Below are 21,932 nucleotides of genomic sequence, written 5' to 3'. Positions count from 1 at the left end.
GACAAACCGGTTATCATGTCCATTTTTACCAAAAGTTCTTGTAAGTGACCATGATACAATCTGAACAATTATCCGTTCGACTACTATTACAAGCTAAACTGACAAAATTACTCATTGCCATTACTATTACTATGTTGGACAATGATATAATACAAACCAAAAGGGTCTCTTAAGTCCATTTTGGTCCCAGTACAAAGGGGCCTCCAAAACAGAAAACTAGATCCCTTGAGATGTATGTCACCATGATGATCATTGTACATATCCTGCATGATATGTAGTGCAAAGAAGACAATCATGCATTGTAAGCATATTCTGGTTAATAAAACTTCCATAAAAGAGTATGATTACACGAAAAAACTGTCAAATCTGTGGTTTGCTCCTAGCATGCCAAAATTAGAGTACTGTGTTAGGGGAAAACATATTTCCCACTCCATGGAGTGACCATTTAGGATATGCAGGTACCACCACTGTAATTTATATTTTCCACTTCATTCAGTAACCTTTTAACTTCTATCACACAGCTAAAATCTTATTTAACTCGTAAATATCACAACAGTATATTTGCAGGCCAACCTAAAATGCTTCCAAAATAAAGTGCTAAGTTGTTAAGTCGAAGCTCTACCATTGACAAGAAGTTCGCAAAGGTTCTTTCATGCATGTACCATAGACATGCGCGCGGTGAGAAAAATACTGTATGTGCTTTCCCAGCTCAGACTGTACCTTGTCCCAATTAATCCTCAACCTGAGATCCAGAGAATGTCATCTCCACTAAAACATTAAATCTGCCATTACATATGTAGGGAAAAAATAGTAGGTTTTACTTCCTAATATACATAATTACATCTTGTCCACCAGGCTGCAGCCATAGGCAAGATCCTACACCATGCAATGCACAAGCTCATCCAACGCGTCCCTGCACACTTGCCAACGCCTCGCGACGAACTGCACAAAGTCACCAACGAGTCATGCCTGTGCCATATATTCCTGCGCTCAGCAGTTGCAAATCTCTAGGCAGTATGTAGGTACATATGAGGAACATCGATCACCAATTGACTGACATATAAAGTATCGTTGGTTGTACATATTGTAGGTTTGGCTCTTTTTATATATGACATTGTCTGAGACGCTCATTAACAATATGTGAAGCTGCCCATTTTTTGAAAAATATTTTAAAAAAATTGAAGTCAAGAACAACATGCAGGAGACATGGTTAAGCAACAATTGTTTTCTCCATTATTTAATAGCTAAAGTAAATTTAGTTTCAGAATGGTAATGCATACAGCCTTCCTCTCTCTTTTTTTTTTCAAAACTTATACTGTATATTGCAATCTGGATAGATGGCAATCACTTCTTTCTAAGCCCTTTTTTATTCTTAATAAATAATGCCACTAATAACTGACTAAAGAGGGCTAGCTTGGTACACACCAAAAGGAGCATTACAGGGATTCTCCTCCCTCCGGGCTTCTAGGTGCTGGGCTTCTCGGCTTTTAGCAATGGGCTTCTAGGCGCTGGGCTTATAATAGGCCTTTAGCACTAGGCTTATAGGCGCTGGGCTTCCAGGCGGCAGGCGCTGCTTGCCTGCTCCTGCGTCGCTTCATTCGCCCTGCCGTGGGCGATGGGACCTCGCCGCCGGCCGTTCCTCGCGACAGTGGCGGCGGCGACGAGGGAGATGCCGACAGCGCCTTGGTCCAGCCTGGCGCCACGCGTGACCTCGCCAAACACGGCTGCCGCCCGCCTCCTGCCGCCTTCGACAGGACCCTCAGGCCCGGCCCACCGCAGTCTCCACTGCTTCTTGCCCCACCGACGCAGCCACACAATTAGGAGTTCAGCCCCGTTCTTAATTAACTAACTGCTAGGTAGCGTGCCCGTGCGTTGCTATGGAACAGCTAAGCTTTTGTACTAAAAACACATGGATCGCACAATAAGATAACAATATTGTGTAATACAATTCTTTATGACCGTAACCTCCAAATGCAAGGAGCTAAAAAAATCCCTGTTTTACCTGTCCAGCACGAGCTTCTTCTCATAGTGTGCCTGATTGTCCCGGTCACCGCACTCTTTGTGCTCCATATTGGTTGTACCTATATCACCATCTGCGGAACCCTCTAGTCCTAACAACATCTCCATGTCATAGTTGGCCTCCTCACCAGGTGGCCCATCCCTATCGTTACTTTGTCCCGTGGGGACATGTTCTTCCATGGTTTTTTGCGCAGAGTAAATGGAGATAACATAAAGTCATCAACCTAGATCCCAACGGCTAGCGAACCACAGGCATCGAATCAAATCCAGAGTATATGTTCTGGCTTTACTTTCAAAACTATAATGTGCAAAGAAGCAACTACAACAATATGCAGGTACTATAGGTAGGTTTAAAACTCCATCAAATTAAAAACAACAAAAGTGAAATGCCTAAGTTCTAATCAGCACTGCAATCGCATTGCTAAAATTCATTAAGATTCACGTCTTATATATTGTATAACCAAATATTTTTCACAGTAAAATATATAAGATTCTACAATTATACCGTTATAGCATAACATTGAGCGAAAGATAATTTTATCTCTAATTTGAAGAATAAATATGGTTATTTCAACCAAACTATCCAAAATACATCAAAAGAAAATTGATCAACCTGTAAATTTTGTAAGCATCAACCAGTGACCGATACAAAAGGACCATGTCTTGAACATTGATGGATATTACAATAATTTACATACCACTATTTTGTAATAAAATAGTTCTGATTCCCTCCACTGCCGGCATGTGCTAAAATCACCCGGCATGTGCTTACATGGTCAACAAAGAGTAAAGCACCTTAGCCCAATACGAGTTATCCTACAGGCTTTTATATGCAATTTTGGCAGTATCTAGCTTTGCATGTTTAAAAGGAGTCGGTTTTGGGCTGCAGTAGATGAACAAAAAGGAAATTTACCACAATTTTGACAATGGTCAGACTAATGATGACAAGGAGTTGGACCCAAAATCAACATCACATCGAGGATGAAAAAGGAGTGTATTATCTCAAGATATAATTCCAGAGGTAGTAAATCATTTCATATTTGGCATATTATCAAATTGCAAGCAGATAAAAAGTAACACCACAGATAGTGACTCGACAAAGTATTTATATCGAAGTTTAAGGGGAGGCACCAAGGCAAGTCAAAATGCATATAAACCAAAATATTTGTATTCAAATCAACTTTATGTATCCCAGCTCCTTTTTCAGTAACTCAAGCTACGTAGCTACCAAGTAGCAACACTTTTTGAGTGGATCTGATCCTTGGTCATCAGGATGAGGAATGCAGTGTTCAGAACTTGAGATTGTTTCTCTATAAAGAATTGCAAAGAGGGATTCCTTGAAGGATATATAATAATAAAAGAGCAAGGCGTATTTGATTCTTTTCCTACTACTTAGGCTAACTGTGTTCAATGTTTCAATCTTTCAGACTTCATTGTAATATCACAAGAACTATATTTCTTTTTCTTTTTCCTCGCAAAAAGGAACTGTATTTCTGCTAAAACAAAAACAAAAAGACCCTGCATAGAAGGTACAGATGAAAAAGAAATCATTGGGTATTGTTCTTCCAACATTTTTTAGAGTATTATATTTTCCAGCGTATGGGGAACAGTGAAAAAAGATGGGGGCCAAATTTACCTTAGTTGACTTGAACATAATTTGCGCAGGGCAATTGAGGAAGGTGAGTGAGGCCTTGGTGGCCATTGGAGCCCATGAGCATGGCTGAGAGCCGGGTTCACCATCTGCTTCACGAGCCCCCTGCACAAACGTGAAGTACCAGCTGAGCTGCAGGCACACGGTGAAACAATTCAGAAACGCGTAGCAGCAAGTGATCACTTGCACTTCTTGCAGGTGGTACGGATGGGGGCATGCATGCATTGTAGTGCAGTAACAAGGTCACATGAACTGAAGCCTGTTGTACACGTACTCTTGAAGCAAGACGAGCAGGAATTAGCTGGCCACCTAAGATGGTAATGTAACTGGGAGAATAATTGTGAGCTGAAAAAGTTTCACTGTCAAGAAAATTTGTGCAGGCAGTGAAATTAAAGCATGGGGAAATTCTTCCGAGCAACGCTTGCGACAGTTTCAGAAAATCACGCTTGTAAGTTAATAAAAACAATTCCTACTAGAATAGTTAAATCAGCTTGTAAGTAAGCTTAAGCAAAATTTATTGGTGTAAGGCAAATATGATATTGCGTCCAGGAATCAAGTAAATATTCTAACATGTGGATTAAAACAAAGATTGTCACTCTGGTACATGGCTTAGAAATAATTAAATATATCAAAAGAAACCTTACTACGAAAATAATTTACTAAAAGAGACATAAGATCCTGTAGAAGCTAGGAAGTTACCAAAAGGCTTGCAGCTAAATAATTCCCTAGTATATTTGCCCGTGCTAACGCTACGAGCCACATTAAGTCCAAAGTTAATTCTATCAAATTTGAAGTACTTAGCTAATTGTGTTTTGTCAAAGTTGTTTTCATAGCACTGGCACAAGACGCATTGATTTATCTATGCAGTCCCTACAAACCAGTGCAAACACTCCATGACTGTCCTTGTCTTCCGAATAATTCCTGCAAAATCAACAAAGACAGATGGTGAGGCACGCACATTTTGCACATAATGCTACTTACAATTTCACAAATAGCTTACAGGACCTAGCTTCTAATGTAAACCAGCTAGGCCTAGGAGCACATAAAGAAAAAGATTATAACACGCAGAAAAGTATATATGATTGTTACCAACTATAAGCTGAAAACCAAAAGAAAAGTGTCAGTATCATAAAAAAGGAAGAGCTTCTCATAATTGTCAACACAATCTAAGACAACCCGTATAAGTACTTTTGGTACTGCATTTCTTAGCCATATGGACACTGGCTTATATTTTTACTGCTACTGCCAGTATTTGGTTGGCACAAGCTAAAAAGGCATGCTAGATGATATCAGTACGCGTCCTTTTTTTGGTAAACACAAGACCATGAGGAGCACCAACAGAATTATCTAGGATACACTGAAGAACCCCAACAGTAATAACGTGAACTGAACAACAGCTTGGCATGTTGCGACGTAGCTGGTTGATGACATTTTGCCGTAGGTCCAAATCAAAACCTCAATAAGGATACCTATGAAAAGAAAGGAAAAGCCTTAGCACTATGATAAATTTACTTTGTTTAAGAATGGATAAAATTCAGGTTACATGGTACCAATGATCTTGCCAATAGTTAATGAAGATGAGCAATGTAACTGAGATACATGTGCATCTTTAACTTTAAAGCAACATATTCACTGAAACATGTTTTGCCTGCATCAAAGTGAAAACCAATATTATGGAGCAGATGAAGAAAACAATGGCAAAAAAGTCTCACTTTATACTACCAAAGATCTTTTTTTTGGTCCTTGTGGCAGCAGCTTGTACACATGAATCATATTCCTTTGATCGACCTCGTTAGAAAATGGCAGGAACTAATTCAATGAAGTCAATTAACTAAATTGGATGAAGAAAGTTTTGAAGAATCTAGAATATGAGAACTGCAGACTATACCTGAACCATCCACAGCTGAATCATTTAAACAGAGGTAAGCCCAACAAATCCCTGCGAGCCCAATATCTGATTCCGTGGACTGGATGCAGCTCGCGATAAACCCCTGCAATCCCAATCTTGAGTGAACCATGGAGAGCCAGGAAGAATTTCCTGTACAAAGAAAAAGGTATTTAAGTGCTGCAACGCTACAAAGTAGTTGATTGGAACTAAATTAGAAACAAAAAAACATGGAACTTTAAACCATTCCTGCGCGCGGCCCTAGAGGACGTCGACGGCGGCCGCGTGGATGGCCGGGAGCCGCTTCACGGTCTTGTCCACCAACTGCGCACACGCTGCGCAGGTCATCCCGGACACGGAGAACACTGTCACCATGTCGTCCTCCTCATCCGGTCATCCCCCGCACCGACCGCGGCCTCCAGCTGTCCGAGAGACGGAGATGAGGGTGGATCCATGGACATGGTGCCGCCGATCTGATTCTGGTCGGAAGTTAACAGCATAGGAACCTCCACCAGCGTCGTCTCCCAGGTCGACAAGGGCAGCGACGGTGAAGACGGAGGGCGCACGGCGGCACCCAACGTGGCGGCGTGGCTCCGTCCCCTTCGTGCGGCAGCAGGGGTGGCGCGGTGAAGGGGCAGGCAGGCTGTCGGAGGGCTTCACTGGCGTCATGGACGAGATCCGGTGAGGGCGGTGAATCGACTGCTGCGACCTTTGACCGCTGGCTTGGGGAAACGCGAGCAGGTAGTGACTTGGGGAACCGCTAGGGGGCGGAAGCGCGGGAAGCTCGAGCGGCCGGTGACGACGGCGAGGCGACGGCGCAGCGAGGCCCCAGCGACCGAATGCGCGCGCCTGGCCACGCCGCTCGATTCGCCGGATCCAAGCTCCGGTGCGACGGGGAACAGGCTTCCGGTCGGCTCGCGCGACGCGGCACCGGATCCGACACTCCGGCTGCTGCTGTGCTAAGGAGTAGCGAGACGACGGCGAAGCGTGACGCGACAGTGAGACGACGAGCGTGATGAGTCGCCGTTGGGGAAGAAGCGGGCAGTGGTGGTGAATGGGAGGCGGCGGCGATGGAGAGCGCGAATAGCGAGGTCGAGCTCCGTCGGCGGCGGTGACGGCACGACAGGGAGGAAGAGGAGGCAGAGTTTGTCGCGGCAACCTCAATCCGACAAACGACAAGAGGGGAACGGCGAGGTCGATGGCGCACGGAGAGGAGACGACAACGTGGGCGAGAGAGGGACCGAGAGCGTGATTGGAGGCCACGGTATGTCGAGCGTGATTGGAGGCGGATTTCCAAGGAAAGGGTCGGGGAGCGGGGGTGGCGTGGGATCGCACAGGCCGGCAAGACGAAGGTGAGGCGAAATTTTGTCGCACAAAAAGTGTAACACTTTGTTTTTTAGTTGCAAGAGACTTCAATAGTATTTTCAACAAATGAACAATATTTGTTTCTCATAATATTTCAGGATAAACAACAACATAAGTTAAATTTCAGCAAAGCAAACAAGCCTGCAGGCGTAATTGGTTGGCCTATTCCAACCATCACAGGCCTGTGAGATTGGTTCGCTGCACACGCGCCAGAGCCGGGCCTATTGCATACTCGCATGCAGCAAGGCCTGTCGAGCCAGGCCGCGAGGAACAGTTAAACAGATGCAGCTACAAGCCAGAAAGCAGAGACAAGCAAATAACAGATGTTCCCGTACATGTACTTATACAGGTAATAATGCTCCGATTAAGACATCCCGAACGGACGGACAGCTCGTTCTGCTCACTCTCGCAGCTAGTCCCTCATTTCCTCCTCCCTTCCATGCTCGTGCGCCGTGGATCCGGTAGCCCTCTCCCCTACCCTGGTGAGATCCATGGCGGTGGTGCGGCGATGTTGCAAGGAGTGGGCGACTCTGCTCCACCCTTGCGCTGCGCCCTCCCCATCCCAGGAGGCGCCCTCTCTCACCCTGGCGACCGAGCTCCCTCCCACCTAGGCGCCCGGAATCGACCGGCCTAGCCTTCCGCTCCCCAATGTTGCATATATATGTTTCAAGTGTTTCATATAGACGTTGCAAAAGTAGATCGGGGGATGTTGCAATTGTTTCAGAGACATGTTGCAAGCATATGTTTCGAGTGTTTCAGATGTTTCTGAGGTATTTTTCATCTGTGTTTTCCAGACGTACGTTGCAAGTGTGTTTATCTGGATGTTGCATATATTTCACACAAACATTGCATGAGTTTTATTTAGATGTTGTATGCATATGGTTTCAATGATTTTCTAAGTGTTTTCAGGTGTTTTTTTCAAGTGTTTCAGAAGCATGTTTCAAGTGTTTCAACTGTCTTCAGACGTATGTTGCAATTGTTGTATTTGGATGTTTCAAAAGTAAATCGGGTGTTGCATCTCTTTTCCCCACCTTTTGCTGCATCGTCTCTCCCGGCGCCGGTAGTGCATCCATACGACGCCGCGCGCACTTCCCCTCTTGTCACTCGGACGGCGCGGGCCCCACGTTGAACGCAAAACGGAGTGCAGCACGCGGGCATCCGTGCAGACCTCCGGGCGCTAGCACTACCGATCAATCAAACAAACTGATATTGCACACAACAAACCTATCCTAGCTCCGCCAAACCAATCAGACCCTAGATGCATAACTGGAAGCAAGCAGTAGTAATAGTAGCGGACGAATAAGCCCCGGCAGTTGTGTCTTGCTGAGGCTGTTTTACAGTGGTGCTTGCGCCCCCTCGTGCGTCGGTCGAGTCCACACTTCTGCTTTCGCTCGGGAAAGGGAGGAGCAAAAACGAAGATGCATAGCATAGCACGGAAGCATGGTTTGATTAGGAATGCGATTTGGCTTTCAACTTTTGGTTGTTGTAAAGACCGTTACGCCGCTACGGTTACTAGAATATGCTAGGAATCTTGACCGAGAAGGTAAGGAAAAAAAACAGTTGGCATTAATATAAATTGACTCTAGTCTAGAAATAAAGCTTCCTTGAAATGTGAAGGAGCGGTTGACAATGAAGCAGTTTGATTTCCTCCTTTGATTTCGCTACTTTTCGCTACGAGAAGTTAAGGACTTTTCGGTCTCAGACAGACAACAGCGATGTCTGCTATTTCTTCCTCTCCTGGCATGTCGTTGTTTCGCCACATGCTTCTACCTGTTCAATCGTTGATTCAGTCTGCAACGCGTGAGTCACGAAGTAGTAGTCAGGATTCAGGAATACATACATACAGTCGCGCGGTTCACCTCAGCGCGTCCTCCATTTTGACATCACCAGCTAGGAATCTCACAATTTCCAATATCGATTTGTGCTACATAAAAAAGGACTCGTTAATTTTTACACTCGACTGCAAGAGAAATACGGTAAATGACAGTGCAAGTGAGGCAAGGAAGAGCAACCGACATCGACAAAAAAGATAGGATTCCCCATACAAGACGGATCGCTCGACGATTTGTCCAGCCTGCGTGAGCATGGATTGGATAATGTTTCGTCCTTTGCTTGGGCTGTTGCAAAGCTAGATTTTACAGTTCTACCATACCACATACACGTAAACAAAGTTGCCTCCTGGCAACCTGTGGAGGCAATATATGCTAATTTTACCACTGAACCAAGGAGAGTAACTCAAATTTTCCTGTACGTAGGAGTAGTTATTAGCTGGTACCTCCTGCACCGCAACAAACCTCTTTCGAAGGGAGTAATGGAAGCAGTATCCACATGCATTCGCAACGTTGATGGGTACTGATTGGCTGCACACGTACAAGTACAACCCCCTGCTACTGCTGCTTACGATGCATGAATGTTTTATTTTAATTAAGATCGGTGCCACCACGTGTGGTGCTTCACAAAGGGGCTCTAGCTAGCTTGATGCATGGAGGTGCGTGGAGATCTGGACTCATGGCAAAATTTTCAACGCTCAACTATATTGCCACTCGTTAGGCGCATGTGAATTTGCTATATGTTTTAATGGCAAGATTGATCATATTCACACACCTTATGCTCCACTCAGTATCTTACATTAACCAGGATGCCGAGTATATATGTGTCTTGTGTTCTATGTATATTAATTAATTATTAGAAATATGACACAAAATAGTTATCTTTCGTAAGGTCTGCTTGATGGCTAAGAGCAACTCCAGCAGGACCATCAAACATGCTCCTAGACTAAAGTTTAAGGGTTCATGTTAAAAACACATGTCCAACAGGGCTCCTATTTGAGTCATCAAAATGAGCAGGCCCTCAAATCTGCCTCCACGACCCTCAATCCTGTGGGCGTCTCCCCCGGCCCCCATGTGGTAGTTGACACGTTTCCACCCCACGTGCGCACTTTTTCTCCGTTCCGGTGCCTGAAATATGCCGCGCGCCGCTGCTGTTGTTCGTCCATCTCCAAGTTTGGCGCCGCCCTTCCCCCCCCCCAAAGACGCCCCAACAGACCTCCCCCGCCTCCTCCGCAGTCGATTTGCATAGCCTTTGACTTCTTTCCCCATGGATCAAGCCCCTCACCGCCATCCCCTCCCTCTACTATAGTTGGGTCGCTGCTCTGCTCTGCACGGCTCACCGGCGCGAGTTCTCTGTCCGGCAGCCTCCTATATCCCCTCCCCGACGTGGATCCACGACCTCCTCTTCACCATTTGGGCTACCCTCCCCTTCCCCGACAAGGCATGGCAAATACTCATCCTCCTCCCCTGTTCGGGCCCTTATGAGCTGGACTCATCCTCGTCCTTCTCGGCGCGGGGACATCAGGCTATCCTCTATCGCGAGACAACTCCCGTCCAAGCTACCCTCGGTGGATCCTCGTCCTCGTTGCGGGACAACTCCCGCCCGAGCTTCCCTCAGTGGATCCTCGTCCTCCTCTCGGTCCATGTCTAGCTCAGTCGATAAGAGCAAAGGGATGAACATGAAAGTAGAAGAACAAGTAATGGCGATTGGGTCCTAAATGTCAGTGTCTATTGGAATGGATTTGAAGGCTTCTACTGATGTGCAGATGTAAAAAATTAGGGCCATCAAAAGTAGGGGAGCCCTTAGACAAAAGTAGGGACCCTGATTTGAGGGTTGCTAGAGATGTTGTAAGAGCACAAAATAGATTGTACATAGAAGAGAGCCTCAACAGGTCTCAAAATCTTGTTAGGCCAATTTTCCAAGCTACTATGACCCATTTAGCCCAAGGGGTTGTCAAGAACTAAACTTTGTTACACTGAACCTTGGAGGATATGCTTGCAGGAGAGGAGGCCCAACAGGGTTTTTTCATGACATTCACCATGGACATACTAAGCGTTTTACCTTTTACCATTGGGTAATATGTGGGTGAGGATGTAATGCATCCACACAACTAGTTTGGCTTGTGAAGCATGATTTTGTGCATATCTATATCAATCCATGACATCATTAGGGTTGCACCCGCAGATGCAAATTGCTAGATAACCAGTGTAAAGAACCGAGATGGTGGAGATGCAGGGGTATGCATGCCCACGTAGTCCACACTCACTACCGGATTTAGCTTCTTTGCCGAGTGCCTCAGGCACTCGGCAAAGGGCGCTCGGTAAACAGTTTATCAGCAAAGACCTCTTTGCCGAGTGCACTTTATCGGGCACTCGGTAAAGCCTTTGCCGAGTGCTAATTTGACACTCGGCAAAGAAAAGTCGCCGTGACGGCGAGCATCACCGTGACGGCGGCTTTGCTGAGTGTCAAGGTCAAGCACTCGGCAAAGGTCGCCGCTTTTTCGAGCGTCGTTGAATCAAACACTCGGCAAAGGTGGCACTGTGCCGAGTGCCATCGGCAAGACACTCGGCAAACAGGCGACCTTTGCCGAGTGCCTTGCCCGTGGCACTCGGCTAATCTGTGATGTTTGCCGAGTGCAATGGCCTTTGCACTCGGCAAAGCATGTTCTCAGGTAGTGATGTTTGCCGAGTGTCATGGCCATTGCACTCGGCAAAGTGACTGAAAACAGCCTTTTTATTTGTTTTTTATATCCCATCCAAACAAACAGAAGATATATTAACAAACATCACCAACATCACATATATATCATCAACAACACATATATATCATCAACACCACATATATATCACAAACGTCACATATATATCACAAACGTCACATATCTCACAATATATCACAAATAAGTTCACAAGTAATCCAAGTGCTCCATCATCTACAACCACAATTGCAAATAGAAGTATCATTAACAACCACAAGTATCATCACCAAGATGGCCAATGAGACTGATTTGGTGAAGGATTCGCTGAAGCATGAGGATCGTTCGATGCCGCCGATTGATTCTGCACAAAGGTGAAGAGATTGCATGTGTGAGACAAGATAAATATATACCATACATGAATAAAACTTTCATACTCCACTAGGTTTGACCGTAAGCATGAACATACAAACTAAAACATTTATACTCACAGGAGTAGAATAGTGAGGAGGTGGAGGTGTAGGTGGAGCGAATAGCGAAGGTGGTGGAACTACACCCGTAGCGGCGCTAAGACTTTGCATGTACTGAAGAATGTCCACCATCCTCCACTGCTCGGCCTCCCACTCAGCCTCCACCCTCTCCATCTTCGCCTGCATCTGCTCTCAGTATCCTCCTCTCTTGTTCCAGCTGGGACTACAATATATTCACCTCAATGTTACAATAATACAAAAGAAAGGTATGAAAAAACCTAATGAACGACGAATAAACCAGGAATAACCTCGAGTGCCTCCACCTGGTGGTGTGAAGTGTCCTACCGAGGTCGTATGGCCGGGCTCGTGCTCGTGCTTCTTGCTCGAATCTCGGAGAGACTGGGAGTAGCGGCCGAGTCGATTGCACCGTCGCCAATCCAGTACCGCCCATGCTTCTTGCCTCCTCCCACCCTCATGACGGCTTCTCCATCAAGGTCCTCAGTGCTCGGATCATACTCTGGCCCATGGACCTCCCTTGCCATCGATGTGTACTCACTGAGGCGGTTGTGGACGGTCGCATTGCTGTACGCCTCGGGCCCATCCTCCGGGTTGCAGTCGACGTCGGACGTCACCTTGCCCTTGTGGGCCATAGCAAATGCCTTCAAGATGGAGCAAGGCTGGCCACCATGTGACGCCGACTGCAAGAAAAACAGCAAGATGATTAGAAATCATGTAGAATTGAGCGTTAGAATAAATAAATGAATTCGCGTACGCATGTTTCTGCGTATCCACTGAGGCTGCAGCTGCCTTGATGGTGTACTACACCTGGCATCATCAAACACCGCTCCCGACACAAGTTGTGCGTCTCCTCCCACTCGCGTGAGCACCACTTGTCCACCATCTGTACCCAGCACTGGGGATGCGCGGCGCACCAATAAGGAATCATCTACAGGCCATCAAGTACATGACATATCAGAAGATGAAATTAATCCTACTTAATCTCAAAAGGAATCAGTATTAATGTTCTGTGTTTACCTGTAGGTACTGGTCCCGTGTTAGCGTCAAGGTTCTTGCGTCCCTTTTGATGACCTTTGTTCCAAGGACGGTCCTATGGTAAGTTATGACGGTCTAGATGCGCGCCTCATAATGCATGTCCACGGCCAGTTTTTTGCAGCATTTGGTAGCCACCACATCTGCCCTGGCCTCATGTCTGTTCTGGCATCTAAAGAACTCCTGCATACAAACACGATGTATCCATTTATTATTTTAAGAATGTCCAATGAATACGATGTATTGAGCAATGTAGTACGAGGAAGACTTACCCACAGCAGCTCTTGCTTCACCCACTCCACCTTGTTGTTGAATACCCTGCTGGTCCTGATCTACAGCATCAGGGGCGGCGGCGTAGTGGTCAAACGAGTAGGCCGGCCCTGTCACTCCGGTGTACTAAACCAGGCCAGGGAAGTGCTCCTTGTAACGTCCCTGCCTCTATGAGATCGGGCCCGCTTACATCTAACAACTTTTCTAGGACATAGACTGCCCTCATAGACCCACACAAGTCTTTTCTGCGTACTTTGTCCTCACTCGTGTGCACCCGGGAAAGATTTCCCGATCGGTCACCCATCTTGAAATTGCTCTAGGCTAAGCATGCTTAACCTCAGAGTTCTTTAGAGATGGGCCTCCGGAAAAGAAGTTGCAACTTGTTGGTATGAGTATCATATTAATCCTGTTAAGCCTTGGGCCGGGATGTTACATCATCACCCCCTTAAGAGACCGACGTCCTCGTCGGTCAATCCCAAGCCAGGAACGTCCCCTCTTGGCCACATCCGTGTGTCCAGTGCCAGCGCATGTGCCATGCTGTGTGACCACTCTAGTCATGCGCACCATGCTTGCGCAACTACGACACACGCGTCTATGAAACCGCGAGAGTCGGCTCTGATACCATTCTGTAACGTCCCGCCTCTATGAGGCCGGACCCGCTTACATCTGTTAGCTTTTCTAGGACATAGACTGCCCTCACAAACCCACATAAGTCTTTTTAAAATTCTTTGTCGAGTGCCACCCGGACTGGCGGTCCCAACTTTATGATTCTTCGGTTTGCAAGCATCGTACGTGACAACTTGCGTGAAACCTTCTCAATTTTTATCACAACCTCCACATATGATATCATGACATCTCGACAAGTTTCAAGATTTTCGGTGTTCGTTTGCTTTTTATAGAATTTAAAAACAACTTGACCGCAAGTTCGTGGTCATATTTCGTGAACAAGATGTTAGAAATTGGTGGTCTATTCCTAGATATGGCCTCACATTATACTAAATAACATGAATATTATTTTTTTATTCATTTTTTTCATTATTCGAATGACTAGCTATTATAATTTGAATTATTCAAGAAAATTCAATGAAATGAAATAAATTAAAAAAATATAGAAAAAGTCCGAGAAATATGCCACATTGGAACATGGAGTACCAGGTATTGTATGAGGACTGCAGAAAAAGTTTGGAGGTCAAAAGTGAGAAAAATGGTTTGCCGAGTGTCAAAAAAATGACACTCGGCAAATCAGCGCTTTGCCGAGTGTCAGGAGAAGACACTCGGTAAAGGGTTAACGGCGGCTGCCAGCCATTAACGGTGGCGGCCCTTTGCCGAGTGTTCTGATTTGCCGAGTGCCCGACACTCGCAAACCTGATCGTTGCCGAGTGTTATTGTTTACCCGGCCCTTTGCCGAGTGTTCTGATTTGCCGAGTGCCCGACACTCGCAAACCTGATCGTTGCCGAGTGTTATTGTTTACCGAGTGTTATTGTTTACCGAGTGCTCGGCACTCGGCAAACTACCTCTTTGCCGAGTGCCAGTTGTTTGCCGAGTGCTTTCTCTCTGACACTCGACAAATAGCCTCTTTGCCGAGCGCTCGATAAAAAGCACTTGGTAAAGTCTGGGACACTCGGCAAAGAAGCCGTCTCCGGTAGTGACTTGCACTATATATACTGGCCTTGGGCATGGATGGATGTGTGCGGCAACGTCCAAATCCAGACCACTGCTATCTCGTAGTCTCGCGTAGACATGAACGGCTCCATGGCGAGCGCCTGCACCACCTCCAGCACCCTCGTCTCGGCGCCCTCTGCATGCCCGTCCAAGAAGAAGACCGCCGCCGCCAGGTTCCGACGCCACACGGTGTCGTGCAGGGCCACCGGCGGCGGCCGGGGCGACAATGATGGCCTCCTCTGGCTGCCCCGGCGTGACGTGATGCTCAACGGCCTGTCCGGTGTCGCCGCCGGGCTCGCCTGGTACCCGGGCCTCGCGGATGCCGAGTGCACCAGGGCCGACAAGGTGAACGAGAACACCGTCCAGTGCACGGACACGGAAGGGGTGTTGCCGTGCCCCCTGGTGTCGGCGACGGCCCCCGTGGTGGACTTCACGCCGGAGGCGAAGGTGACGCGCGTCCGGCAGCCGGTGCATCTCCTGAGCCGGGAATACCAGGAGAAGTACAAGGAGGCCGTCGAGAAGATGAAGGCGCTGCCGGAGTCGAACCCGCTGAGCTTCGCGGCGCAGGCGGCCATCCACCAGGCCTACTGCGACAGCTACTACAGCTACCACCGGTCGTCGTCCCGCTCGGCGGCGGCGGCGAAGGACGACCCGACGTTCGACGTGCACTTCTCGTGGATCTTCGCGCCGTGGCACCGCATGTACATCTACTTCTACGAGCGCGCACTCGGGCAGCTCATCGGCGACGATACCTTCGCGCTGCCGTTCTGGAACTGGGACGCCCCCGCCGGCATGGTGGTGCCGCCTCTCTTCAGCGAGGGCTCCACAGCCAGCAACCCGCTGTACGACGCCAACCGGAACCCGGCGAACCTCGACGCGCTGATCGACCTAGACTACCTCAACGACCGGGATGCGGAGCCCATCCCTTTCAAGGGCCCAAAGGACGAAAAATACAAGAAACTTGTTAACAAGAACCTGAGCACCGTATACAACCAGGTGTGTATATATATATATACATATATACATACATATATACATACTCCGCCGTGTACAGCACGTGAGCAAATTGACCACCTTTGGCTTCATTTTGACGGAACTGCTGGCAGCAAGTACGTAAGGGCGCGGAGTCGTTCCTGGGCGAGAAGTACTGCACCGACCTCGGGTCAAGCACGAGCAGCATGGGCTCGCTGGAGCGGATGGCGCACACCGCCGTGCACGTCTGGGTCGGCAAGGCGGGCCCGACGCCGGCGACGGCGACTTGTAGCGAAGCTTCCGGCGGCGTCCAGAACCACAGCAAGCCGGGCGCGTACAGCTGCAACAACGACATGGGGTTCCTGGGGTCGGCGGGGCGGGACCCGCTCTTCTACTCGCACCACGCCAACGTGGACCGCATGTGGCACCTCTGGTCCACCAGACTCGGCGGCGGGCAGGGCATCACGGACACGGACTGGCTCGACGCCAGCTTCGTCTTCTACGACGGCGTCAAGAGGCCGCGGAAGGTGCGCATCAAGTTCCGCGACGTCCTGGACACGCGCGACCTCGGCTACGCGTACGACGTCGAGGCCGACAGGGACCTGCCGTGGCTGCGGCCCAAGATCACGACGCTGGTGCCCCACGGCAAGGACAGCGGCGCGCCGGCGAGGTCGTCGGCGGCGGCGCCGGTGTTCCCGCTCGCCCTGACCAAGGGCCAGGTCGTGGAGGTGCCGGCCGTGGCTGTGCCGGTCAGGGAGGCGGGGAAGGAGCAGCTGCTGGTGATCGACGGCGTCGAGTTCGACCCGCAGGCGAACAACAAGTTCGACGTGGCCATCAACGTCCCCGCGGACAAGGCGTTGCAGGTGGGACCGCAGTACAAGGAGTACGCCGGGAGCTTCGCCGTCGTGCCGGGCTCCGGCGCCGGCGGGACGCGGAAGGGGAAGGTCTCCCTCTGCATCACCGACGTGCTGTACGACCTCGACGCTGAGGACGATAGCACCGTCGACGTCGTAATCGTGCCGCGCACAGCTGCCAAGGTGACGATCAACGTTCGCCCCACCATCAAGAATCGAAACTAGTAGCTAGCTGCTGCTGCTAGCGGTCAAGCACCGTACGTATGTACTCGATTCTGTGGTCATTCATGGACCATCGTTTCATGCTAAACTGAGACAGATTGGGACACTATGCCGTTACCGGTAGGGTGTACCGGCTGATTGCATTGTGCTTTTTATTTAGGAAGGAGCGAGCCCATGGTCGATTTCTCTATATCCGTTTATCTTCTATATCTACTAGCTTAGGTGAGTGCCTGTGCATAGTAACGTTAGCGAAATATAATTTTCACTAGATATTATTTGGTTTTGGACGAATATTGTTGTTAAGCCAAAATCGAGACGCTGAGTTCTTGTTTGCGTGTAATTAGAAGTCTGTTGTAGAAGAAACTTGTTGTTAAAGAAAATTTTCGGACTAAACAACATTAACAGAATCGGATTCTCTACTACTATTTGATGGAAATCAACATGGTAATCTATGCTCATGCGTTGCTAAAGGATAACTATCATTTATGCAAGGGTGATATCTGAAAGTTCAACTCAATTGATCATGATTATCGCGCCCCCTCCAAGCTAGTGTGTATATTTGAATAGTGCATTCATCCTTGAAAGTATCATGAAAAAAATTACAACTTAAACATTATGCATTTTCTTATTCTGTAAAATGTTCTTTGTGGCTTAGATTGTCTAGCTAACCGAGGGTCTCTATACCTTCTATCCTAATCTCTTTGGAATCAACAAGCTAGACATATCATGTCACCCATGGGACGGTCACTTTCGGGGAGTAGTTAGATAGTGAGAGGTATGCAAAATGAAGAAGTAGGGAAGCAAATTAGTAAAAAAAATATATTCTGCTAGGACATATAACTTTGTAGCCATTTCAATCCTTTTATATCTCAATTTACAACTTGTAGTCAGTTCAGTCCTTATATATCTCAGTGAGGAACAAATTTTGTATAGTTGAGGTGAGTGTTTGATGGTAAAGCAAACACTACCATCTGTCGGTGCGGGACCCATGGGATACCCAGTAAGGAAGAGAGAAGATCTAGTCCAATTAGGATTCTTCCCTTGTAATCTTAGTAGTAGTATTATTCTATAATACTACTAGGAACTCTCATTGTAAACCGACTAGGATTCTGACCCCCTGACTATATAAGGGGGGGCAGGGTTCCTAGAGACACGACTTTTACAACAGAACACTTCACAATCAATCCAACGCAAAGGCTAACGCCGACTGGACGTAGGGCTATTACTCGATCAAAGATCGAGGGTCCGAACTAGGATAAATCGATTGTCTCTTGCGTTAACCGTCGAGTTCCGCATACGCTGAAGCCCGAACATACTGCCCCGGGTACCCTTGTGGCAGGCTATCGGTGGTGAAACATCGACAGCTGGCGCGCCAGGTAGGGGATTTTAGCGACTTTGCATCCGAGGGCTCGACGGACCTCGACAACATGATCTTCTCGACGGGATCAACCTTCATCTTCGGTTCATGGATCTGCGAGGCAGGTGACAATGGCAAGCTCCAAAGCCGTCTCCTCGAAAATTCGGATCACCATGAAGACCATTCTATTTCGGCGACGACGACAGATCAACTTGCTGGAAGATTCGCGCAGCTCGCGATGTCCGATCCAACTCAGATTTTGCGACTTTACGCATCTGACTCAAACTCAGGTTCCGCATCTGAAATGGAGTCTTACCCGAGTTCTTCCGAGAAACCGAGTTCTTTTCTGATGGGGCTTAAGAACGCGGCCTTGGCCTATCAAGAATTCAACTCGGAGTACACTTAGAGTCTTTTTAAGAAGTCGGGTCCTTTTTCGTTCGGACACCACAACATGGCAACGTCTTATCAAACACGGCCCGAAGGATTCCTCGATCCGGTGCTTAGAATGCCACTGAAAGGAGCCCAGGAAGGTCTCGTGTTAACTATTACATCTCAAGACTGCATCGTCCACTGGCCAGGTTTCGTTCCTGAGGATAGCGGCACCCAACTAGTCGACAATACGACAACAACAATACTACCCTACCAAGAAGGAGACTCAATCTGTGACCTTGAAGCCTCTACTAAAGTTATCAACTACTCCGACAGTGTGGAAACCGACGCCGATAGCGGAGCAATTTACGCATGGGAAGTATTCATGGTTCGCCATCCTCGATCACCATTGGTCCCCCTAGAAACGCCTGACATTAGGTCATCGGATGAATCTGAGTCCAACATATCACCCTTTACCCAGGGGCACGATGGTGAGACCAAGAGTCAGAGGCAAGCCAGAGAGAGAAAGAACAAATTGAAACAAGGATGTCAACGCCGTGCTAGGCAGCACAAGGAAGCTTGGATCAGATTTAAGTCAGATCTAGCCGAGTACAATAGAAGAAAATTAGAGCGAGAGGTTGAAGAAGGATGAGCGATGAATACACCCTACGATAAGGTCCGAGAAGCACTAGAAGAAGTCAGGGCGACTTCACATCCCAGTGAAAAATAAGAATAGCTCCGGAACTTTCTCCGATCAACAGTCCTAAGGACGCACAACGGAAGGACCCGCTCAAGACTACCTGCCAGGTCAACATCTCATGAGCAGGAAGATCAAAATCAAAGGAAATCCGCTTTTGAGAGACTTGGACCAAGTGGAAGTCACAACAGAGAAAGTAGAAGAAACCATAGTCAAAACGACCGAGTCGAACAACTAAGAAAGGTCAGAAGCAAAGCACCTACTCGGACAGCCACATGAAATTACTCTCACCAAGACAACAGTTGGCAAGAAGGGGGTGCTAAATCAGAATACACAGAAGCCATAACGCATGATAGATTCCCCTGTTTTGCAAACATACTTGCTTCAATACGACTGCCTCACAAGTTCAAGCCATCCAACCACTCCAAGTATGATGGCAAGACAGAACCAAGGCAGTGGCTCAGGATTTACTCACAATCAATTGAATTGGCCGGAGGAGACGATGATATCAAGACCTTGTTCTTTCCCATGGCCCTAGAAACGATGCCCCTTCAATGGTTTGATAAATTGAATCCAGGATCAATCAGAAATTGGGAGGACTTGCAAAGAGCTTTCTCTGAAAATTTCACGGGTATCATTACACACCCAATCACCCACGCAGAGTTAAAAGGACTCAAGTAGAAAGGAGGTGAAAGTCTTAGAAATTACTATCGATGATTTGGTGAACTACGAGCTCAAGTACATGACATCACCGAACGAGAAGTAATCGAAGCTTTCTCTCACGGAATCATGGCTAGGTGGCAATTTCAAGAATTCTGCAAAGAAAACCCAAGAAACAATGAAGAATTCAGATGAATAGTAGAAAATATGATTACTGTAGAGGAAAAGACACGAGAAAGGTTCCTAAATAGAAACAACCGAGAAAACCCGGACAAGCAAAATCATCGAAACAACAGATATCAGGAAAGAAAACGTGAACCAGACAACACCATAGCGGTGACTGATAAATCAAGAAGTTTTTCAAGCCCAGAAGGTATGACGACATTGAAAATATGCGTTGCATCTTGCACCCTAAAGGAAATCACACCATCGGAGATTGCTACACCTTCAAAGATTGATACACAAGAAAAGATAGTAATAGGAGCATCAAAGAAGACAATTAGAAAAAAGAAGAAGACAACCTCGAAGACAAGGGATTCCAAAAATCTAGGGGGATAGTAGCAGTGATCTTCGCCAGGGTTCCAGATTCTAGAAGCAAACATCAAGAAAAGCTAGCGCTACGAACCATCATGGCAGCAAAACCGGCAACTCGAAGATATCTCAACTGGTCACAGTATCTAATCCAATTTTCAAGAGAAGACCAATGGACTAGCATAGGAAACGCAGGCCATTACCCACTGGTTCTAGATCCAACTATTGCCGGTATGACTATCACAAAAGTACTAATCGACGGGGGAGCCGGACTTAACATCATTTTTTAGAAACTCTAAGGAAGATGGGACTATAACTCACCGGTATGATTACACCAACAAGCACATCTTTTATGGCATAGTACCCGGCAAGACAGCAATGCCACTTGGACAAATCACTGTACCAGTTACTTTTGGGACTCCCTCAAACTATCGTATAGAGTTCATTAAGTTTGAAGTTGCAGACTTTGATTCATCATATTACGCAATCCTCGGGCGCCCAGCACTAGCAAAATTCATGGCAGTACCACATTATCCGTACCTGTTGCTTAAGATGCCAGGGCCTAATGGTGTCCTTTCTCTTCGAAGTGATTTGAAGCGCGCTTTTGACTGTGATGTTCAGGCAATCCAAATTGCAGCAAAAGCACAAGCCGCCGATGGAAGAAAAGAAATAGCCACTGTCGTAGCAGAAATGAGCCCAGAAGAGCTAGAGATACCGGCTAAAAAACCCAGCATCCTCGCACCATCAAAAGAAGCTGATGTCAAGCAAATCGACTTGGGCACCGGTGATCCCTCCGAAGCGGCAACCATCAGCGCCCACCTCTCGGCAAAATAGGAACTCACGCTCACCAACTTTCTTCGGGACAACAAAGATATCTTCGCTTGGAAGCCGACCAACATGCCAGGTGTCCCAAGAGAGTTGGCTGAGCACAAAATTGATATCAATGAAGGCTCCAAGCCTGTGAAGCAACGACTACGACGATTCTCACCCGACAAGAAGGCAACAATTAAAAAAGAAATCACAAAGCTAATGGCAGCTGGATTCATCAGAGAAATCCTCCACCCAGATTGGCTAGCAAACCCAGTTCTAGTACAGAAAAAGAATACGGACGAGTGGCGCATGTGTGTTGACTACACAGATCTCAACAAACACTGCCCGAAAGATCCGTTTGGGCTACCACGCATTGATCAGATAGTTGATTCAAGAGCAGGATCTACCCTATTATCCTTCCTTGATTGCTATTCAGGATATCACTAGATCGCATTAAAGGAATAAGACCAGAGTAACACATCTTTCATCACTCCATTCGGTGCCTACTGCTACAAAACCATGTCATTTGGACTCAAGAATGCAGGTGCCACATACCAAAGAG

At 47.3% G+C, this 21,932-nt stretch overlaps 1 protein-coding gene and 1 long non-coding RNA gene across 19 annotated transcripts; one reads left to right on the top strand and one right to left on the bottom strand.

Annotated features, from left to right (window-relative positions):
• On the bottom strand, window positions 1-6,887 carry LOC136476366 (uncharacterized). 18 transcript variants are annotated; one of them, XR_010763544.1, is made up of 5 exons: window positions 5,221-6,887; window positions 2,003-5,139; window positions 842-942; window positions 623-742; window positions 1-263 (listed from the first exon to the last, which is right to left on the bottom strand). It is a non-coding gene; the product is annotated as an uncharacterized lncRNA (long non-coding RNA). The 18 variants fall into 18 exon arrangements; XR_010763548.1 differs by having other exon boundaries at window positions 1-942; window positions 5,221-5,318; window positions 5,393-5,479; window positions 5,559-6,886; XR_010763551.1 differs by having other exon boundaries at window positions 3,656-5,139; window positions 5,221-6,883.
• An 8,041-nt stretch (window positions 6,888-14,928) lies between these two features.
• On the top strand, window positions 14,929-17,353 carry LOC136471991 (polyphenol oxidase I, chloroplastic-like). Its single transcript, XM_066469735.1, has 2 exons — window positions 14,929-15,894; window positions 16,005-17,353. The coding sequence occupies exons 1-2, from the start codon at window positions 14,977-14,979 to the stop codon at window positions 16,947-16,949; spliced, it is 1,863 nt and encodes a 620-aa protein (XP_066325832.1). The 5' UTR covers window positions 14,929-14,976; the 3' UTR covers window positions 16,950-17,353.
• Window positions 17,354-21,932: the final 4,579 nt, after the last annotated feature.

The sequence above is a fragment of the Miscanthus floridulus genome, chromosome 8 (assembly GCF_019320115.1).
Source record: "Miscanthus floridulus cultivar M001 chromosome 8, ASM1932011v1, whole genome shotgun sequence".
In the NCBI taxonomy this organism is placed as follows: Eukaryota; Viridiplantae; Streptophyta; class Magnoliopsida; order Poales; family Poaceae; genus Miscanthus; species Miscanthus floridulus.
The sequence above is the reverse complement of the archived record's forward strand: the minus strand, read 5'-3'. Positions and strand labels throughout refer to the sequence as shown.

Excerpts from the sequence above, each read along its gene's own strand:
- LOC136471991 (XM_066469735.1), top strand. The coding sequence starts at position 14,977 with ATGAACGGCTCCATGGCGAGCGCCTGCACCACCTCCAGCACCCTCGTC. Across the intron at positions 15,895-16,004 it reads TGAGCACCGTATACAACCAG|CAAGTACGTAAGGGCGCGGA; the intron begins GTGTGTATATAT and ends AACTGCTGGCAG.